The sequence below is a fragment of the Mercenaria mercenaria genome, unplaced genomic scaffold (assembly GCF_021730395.1).
Source record: "Mercenaria mercenaria strain notata unplaced genomic scaffold, MADL_Memer_1 contig_3480, whole genome shotgun sequence".
Lineage (NCBI taxonomy): Eukaryota > Metazoa > Mollusca > Bivalvia > Venerida > Veneridae > Mercenaria > Mercenaria mercenaria.
This window is the reverse complement of record NW_026461622.1, coordinates 36,366-43,937: the sequence shown is the minus strand read 5'-3', so window position 1 is coordinate 43,937 and position 7,572 is coordinate 36,366. Positions and strand designations below refer to the sequence as shown.

Genomic DNA, 7,572 nt, shown 5'->3' with positions numbered 1-7,572 from the left:
TTCTGTCTGGCAGATCATCTCGAATTGTCTCCTCCCAGAACAACGTCGGAATATGAGTCATTTAGACATGCCTTCTAATGTGTTTACTAACAGCATTATATCCGTTAGCAGGGCAAGTCTGACTCGATCGGCTTTTAACTGTTTCTGGCTTCCGTAAATTCAATCATGGCTTTATATTTCGATCTTTCAGATCGTTCAGCACGACTTTTGTGTCGTGTTATTGGTAATGTTTAGCTTCTCAGCATGACCATTTCGGCCTGGGTGGTTCCAATACTCCCGTTTTCATAGCCTTGGGTATTGTATAATTACCCCTTGAATATAGTGTCTGCTTTTTAATTTTGTCTTTTGACAGTTCCTGTGATATGCAGGCTTCATGACCTCAGATCTACTTTCTAAATTCCAGTTTGTTTAGTTCTGCCCATTGTTTCTCGTTTGGGGCAAACCCATTACTTTTTCTGGCGACCAAACGCCGCTTTTCATGGAATTACACACCACAACCCGTGTATTATTGAAGGTTCCATGTTCACCGCCGTTTGAATACATCTGCGGATGTCTCTAAATTGCTTTTTGTACTTTTAGCATGTGTAAATGTTGAGTTCTGCTCAACCTGGGGCTAGAGGGCGTGGACGGTAGCATGCATTTCCACTACCGTCCATGAACAAGCTCAATCAAACCGAGCCTGCAACATGCCTAGACTTATCCTGGTGTCCAGATCTATACTCTCGTTCTCTTCGCTCCATTGTAATAGACACTTCCCGATGGCTTTGCCTACGTGGCTTTTCATAATAATTCGACTACTGCCTATCGTGTTCACTACCCCGCCGTGATGAACTGTAATGGCCTGATCGGTGTCCGTGGTGTTAATCACAACTCTTAGGTCATGATCTTTCTAATGGCGACCGAGACCTGGATGCATGCTCCTAGACTTTCCAAGCGATACCTCAGGCAACGCTTCCTCCATCCAGTCTGGACTGCCAATGAATCTCAATCCAGAATAGTATCTGGCGTCTCGTATCCAGCCGCTGTTACCTTGCCGGACAGCCAGTCTATACTGGTCGTGGACTAATTCTCGGAACAATGAATCCGATACATTATCCCACCCCAACCTGTAGATAATGTCTTTTGGGTCAAACAGCCTTCCTTGGGCCGTATGACACGTTTCTTGATGGACAATGCTTGGAACGTCCCCTGATCGACGTTCCTTCTTTCACGTCCTCTTCTCCCTTTCATTGTCTGACATCATTGTCTGCAAAAAAATAAAAATAATTATACATATACACATTTATTAAGAGGACATAACTACAAGCTTTCTAGCATAACAAGAGGGGCATTTATACTTCGTCACCCTAGTGCAAAAACTCAATAAGTGCAATTTTTCACAAAATCACTTTTTTACATAAAGTGATGCCAAATAGTGAAATACATGTCCCCCCAAAAAATTGGGAATAGATTCCATTGCCAAATGTGATATTTGAAATAAAAGCAAAACTCAATAAGTGCACCTGAATATTTATTTAGTGCAAAAAGTGAATAAAAGCCTCTATCCATTTTTTTGCACTAAAGTTTTCTTTAATAGCACGAAAAAAATCAGTGCAAAAAGTAGATATGTGATGTTATCTAGTTTTTGCTCCAAAATAAATATCCATTCTGGTAAAAATAGTTTGTGCAGTAATGTTATATTTGCAAAGATGACACCACATGACATCATCAAGGCTAAAGATGACACTATTATACACGTATTGTTTTTTAATACGAGTATTACATGTACCTGTATATTGCCCTGGAATTCCATAGTCAGCACTTTAAAGCCTGGTTTATAGCAGAACCGGTAACACCCCCAAAATCTGTAAAAAAAAATCCTGTCTGCTTTAAATTTATGATTCCTAATTATTGCACTTCCTGTTAATAACTTATACTTTTGTATGAAATAACAACTTGGTATATTCAATACTACTGACAACACACTAAGAGCATAAAAGCATGACCCTATGTATTATCTTTAACCTCAAAGAGTGACCTTTACATCTGAGCTATATGGACCTGAGTCTTGTGCATGACATGTGACCCACCCCAAACATTTTTTTACTACAGATCATGTTTTTGAATTTTGATAATCATTTCTAATGATAATGGAATAACAAGCTTTTCTGAAATTTTGTCTGCCAAAGATTTAGAATGAAGGAATAAAAATTGGGGGTCAGAGTCATGTGTTTCATATTCTACAAAAGTTGATTTTAAATTACAACTTAATTTTACCTATTAAATCACAGGTCTGTAACAAAAGTCAGGTAAAAGATCGTATCATGACCTTCTGTCTAACTGCTAAGTGGTATCTCTAAAGATATGAATTTAGTATAAATTTGTTACAGTATTTCAGAAACAACAGCAAAGCTATTCAACAGCCTTATCAATTGAATAAATACAAGTCTTAAAAGGGGCATACATTTGTAAAAAAAAGAAAACAGACTTATGGAACCTGCACCCTATCTCTCATTTTGGTTTATGTAAAAATATTTCAGGCCAAAATGTGTAGTAAAAAGGTTTGCATTTAAAAATCTAAAACCTCATCAGTGGCCCGCCCGTCTAAAAGATATCCAATGGCCATCTTTCACTTAAATATTTGATATTTAGGTATCTACTTCAATTATGTAGAAATTCTCATCAAATATATTAAACTTTACTGAATATATAAATTAATTGGGTATTTAGAGCTACATTCATAATTAAATATCATGCAGTAAGTGTTGATTGTTTAAAAATCTTCCAATTTTTTAATGGTATTACACATTTATACTGTGTTTAGCTATATATACTGTAAAAACCTACATTTTTACGAGGGTTTAATTTTTACTATATTTGCAAGGGCCCACACCTTGCGAACATTAATCATCGCGTAAATATTCATTATAAGTATAATACAAATCAAACAAAACTCGTCATAACACAAACTTACATATCATATCAAATGGAAACATGTAGTCATATTTATGTTTCCATAATAACTATAGGATAGTCTCATTTTAAGACAAACATAACAAATCACATATATGTTTAATTTAGAACGATATGATAACGTCTTTCTTTGCAGTGTGTTTAACCCTTACCCTTCTCAATTTCTACACTAAACTTGTCCATCTTTCAATTTGGACAGTACCATTAACTGTTAAAAGGGGCAAAAAGATACTGATTGAATGGCGAACAGTGCAGGTCATAATCAGATTGCACTGATATGCAGGCTGATCATGATCTACACTGGTCGCAAAAGCAGAATCAGTTGTGTCCAGCATGGTAAGAGTTAACTAAACATACACTGATATCTCTAACCCTGGACAAGGACATCAAATAAAACCGATTTTGCTACAGCTATAGTATCCTCAAGACTTTCTGGTAATTACAGTCTTGAAACATCCATACAATAAACAGCGATCGATCTTTACAGTAGTCAGTCTAAAGGTAACGCTTTTTTATGTGTAACTTTTATACACACCCGACTTACTAAAAAGCCGTAACAAGCAGATTAACTTTCTTTACAGTTTCGCGAATATAAAACCTCGCAAACATACTATTTTAAATCTGCGAAATTTTGACTCGGTGAAAACATGTGTTTTTACAGTATATACTGTGTGTACTATCTTGAACCTAATGCATAGTACTGTTAATACACAGTATAAACTTGTTTATTTTATGTTTACATAAATTATATTTAGTATTTGTTCTAGTTTTGAAATATGAAATTTGGGTCTAGTGTACCCTTAAATGTCCGAAGTAATTCGAATTTCATTATCCTACTTCACATACAACAAAGTAAAAGTCCCAGTGTATACCACATCGGAGTGGGTATTTTAATGCAAACAGCAAGACGTTGAAAATCATACATTCGATGTACTACAATTTTATTAAGATGGCTAGTGGTAACTTTTTTTTATTTCAAGGAACTCATGTCCAGAGTATGAAACCTGGACACTGATAGTTAAGGATCTAAACTAAAATGGATGGAAATTAAAACAGTGACATTCAATAGTCAGAGCCCAGACACAGCTGTCATGCAATAAGACTATGATGGCCCATTGGTATATCTAAATGTAAAACCTCTCCTAACGAACAATGAAAGAATTTTGCCAATGTTATAAAAAAACTAATTTTTGATACGAAGATAGTCCAAACACTTAACAAAAAAAAAATTGAAGACCTGAATTCCCACAGACACATAACTAGTTGTGAACAATTGAACTGACGGCATGAGTAATACCATATTTTTTAGCATAAGTTTGATATTATTTAAGTCATTAAACTTTTAAATAAAGGAATTTTGATAGATTGGTTGAATATTACCGAAACTATATGCACGTTTTATTTCTTCTTTTTACTGATCCTGTTTGTATAGATGTGGCACCTAATCATGGATATTTCAGTGATGATTCAAAACAATGAAATATTAAATAGCATTTTACTGATCTTATTGTATAATTCAACGACAGTTAGTGAGGCTTGACTTATCAGCTATCCTCGGTGTTTACCGCAGTATTGTTATGAGCTAAAAGTGCAGATATGCCTCGATGCATAAAGTTGGTCTAGACCAAATTTCAATAACTGTTGCTTCTAAGCAACTTTATTTTAAGTCAGTGTGTAAAGAAGCCGTACGGATTGATACAGATTACTACTTTAAGGTTTACACGTAACATCTCAGGTACGGATCGATACGGATTACTACGTTTCTATCCGTGACTAGACGTAGCTAATCGCGCCGTATGTGTGACTTGGGTATAACAGGCATTAAAATGTGATATCCAGTTTGTGATAAAACACTGTAACTGAAAGTGATGGTTCCATAAAACTGGAATTTGACTCCTGAACAAAAATCACAGAAAACTTTACAATAATTTCTGGTCAATCTAATGAACTATCTACATACTTAAAAATGAAATAATAAAGGTTTAATAAAGGTTATTAATTAATGTGAATATTGCATCCTGTTGTCTTTTATATGGTTTTGAACAATTTGACCAGGAGTTTGAAACAAGAGTTGTCAGTGGACAGCGTGCTCGACTATTCTCAGTGCTTGATAGTATAATATAAGCTATGAGTAAAACTTTAACATTACAATAAGCATATTCTAAGTCGAAAAGGGGCCATAATTCAGTCAAAATGCTTGATAGAGTTGCCTCCTCCTTTTTACAGGATGGGGTCATGATGGTAAAAAGTATGCAAAATATGAAAGCAATATCTCAATGGACTTTGAAAATATTTGGGGTGGTACGCAAACTTTAACATTACAATAAGCATATTCGAAGTTGAAAAGGGGCCATAATTCAGTCAAAATGCTTGATAGAGTTGCCTCCTCCTTTTATACAGACTGGGGTCATGATGGAAAACAAGTATGCAAAATACCAAAGCAATATCTCAATGGACTGGGTTGTGTAACGCTCACGCCGACGCCAGGGCAAGTAGGATAGCTCCCCTATTCTTCAAATAGTCGAGCTAAAAAAGCTTCTTTTGACACAAAAGATTTAGTTCAAGTTTGTCAGATCATTTAGAAATAAGGCGAACAGTCTGTGTTGTAAGGGATATAGTCATAGACATGTAATCTCTGAAACCTTTCACTGAAGGAGTGTCATGGGTTTGGGTCCCACTAACAACAATGACTCTTTATATGAGAAAGTAGGCAGTTGCTGTGGACTTTACTAGAACTGGTCATTCACAGGAATGATGGTTAGGTGAACTGCCCGCCTTTTATCACTGACGGCCAGTGACGGGCATGAAACCGAACAAAATGAAAAAATAGAAATAAGATTTATTTTAACCTTGAGGTTTCAAGTCTTGTGTAAACCCTTCATGACAGTCCAAAGTACAATGACCATCCTAATGTTTATAATATGTAACACCAAAATGTTGGTCCAATAAGAATAAAGTCTCAGACTGTAAAATCATTGTCTCAAAATGTGCCTTTTTCACTAATATTTTTTAGAATATAAATGTTATGGTCAGTGCAGTAACAATATAATGATTGTTATAAAGTTACTGCACTAAGAAAGTTTAGAATCTGAATTTTATGTTCAGTGCAGTAACAGTAAAATAGTTGTTATTAAGTTATTGCACTAAGAAAGTTGAGCGAAATATAATGTGTGTGTGTGTTCGGGTTTAACGTCTTTTTCAACAATTTTCAGTCATATAAACGACGGTGTCTAATTGTAGCAGTGAGCACAATGCCCAACTTTATAGTGCTGCCTCACTGGAATATCACGCCGTAAACACGTGACATGATACCCCACCCAGTCACATTATACTGACACCGGGCTGACCAGTCCTAGCACTACCCTCTTAATGCTGAGCGCCAAGCGAGGAAGCTACTAGTACCATTTTTTACGTCTTTGGTATGACGCGGCCGGGGATCGAACCCACGACCTCCCGCACTCGAAGCGGACGCTCTACCACTAGGTTACCGAGGCGGTGTGCGAAATATAATGATAAGTGCTCTTATTCAGTTATTACACTAAAGAAATTTTAGCGCACAAAATTGATAAGTGCAATATGTTTAAATATCTCAATATTTACAAGGAAGTGATATTATCAAATAATTTTAAGTATTGCTCTTTACTATTAAGTTTTCAAAAATATTGGCAAGACAAAGAACATGTGCACATTTTAAAAAATAAACAGTTTTTTATGCTCTCCTGAAAAAAAAAACTAAAATTTGCACTTATTGAGTTTTTGCACTAAGGTGACGACTTGTTTATCTCCACAGCATCCTGTCGAGTGATATTTACACATTAGCCGTGGAACCATTCATCACAATAATCACATTTGATCATGAATGCTCCTCGGTTTGGTTTTCGACACAGACAATACACGTCATCGTCTTGACCTATATCTGTTGAAGGTATCAACTGGTCCATCTTGGCTGGATCCGCTTTTAAATCCCTAATCCAGCATGGTAAGACTCTGTCATTGCACAGCTTTAATCAATCATGATTAGCCGTGATGAGGACATTCTTCGTCTTTATCCTGTACAAATATGGCGTGAATTTTGCGATCACACGGAAAGGTCCTTTAAAAAAAAGGACTAACTTTCTAGTTTTTCCCTTAACTGTCGCCATGTCCAGCATATGCACAGCATCCCAAACTTGGTATTCTTTCTGCAAGACCTTCAAATCGTAATCTCTTTTGTTTCTACACAGATTTTCCGTCAAGTGTTTCCGTGCAGTTTCATGCGCCTGAATCATATTTCTCTCCAGCTCTTTAACATAAATTGCCGGTGGGTGATTCTTACTGGACGTAATACATAACATTAAATCTACCGGTGTGGTGGTTTCTCTGCCAAGCATCGTACTGTTTGGAGAAAAACCTGTACTTCTGTTCACCGTGCTTCTCATTGCACTAGCTATCAGTGGTAATTTTACATTCTAATCCCTGTTGGGCAGTTGTTGTAGCCTTGTGAATTCGGAGTAAATCACAAACAGAAGTAAATTATTTACTGTCAAAATTACGACCCTGATCTGTAATGATTTGATATGGAAAGCCAAATCTGCAGAAAAATTCGGTTACAACTGCTTTTGCTGTTACCTCTGCTGATTG

At 36.1% G+C, this 7,572-nt stretch overlaps 1 protein-coding gene across 1 annotated transcript; it reads right to left on the bottom strand.

The window, feature by feature from the left end:
• Positions 1–889: 889 nt before the first annotated feature.
• LOC128553104 (uncharacterized) lies at positions 890–7,370 on the bottom strand. The gene is made up of 2 exons (XM_053534220.1): positions 7,066–7,370; positions 890–1,106 (listed from the first exon to the last, which is right to left on the bottom strand). Exons 1-2 carry the CDS (start codon positions 7,368–7,370, stop codon positions 890–892), a joined length of 522 nt encoding a protein of 173 aa, XP_053390195.1.
• Positions 7,371–7,572: the final 202 nt, after the last annotated feature.

Coding starts and splice junctions, on each gene's coding strand:
- LOC128553104 (XM_053534220.1), bottom strand. CDS start 7,370: ATGAGAAGCACGGTGAACAGAAGTACAGGTTTTTCTCCAAACAGTACG. Junction 1,107..7,065: donor GTTAAGGGAAAAACTAGAAA/GTTAGTCCTTTT, acceptor CATTATCTACAG/GTTGGGGTGGGATAATGTAT.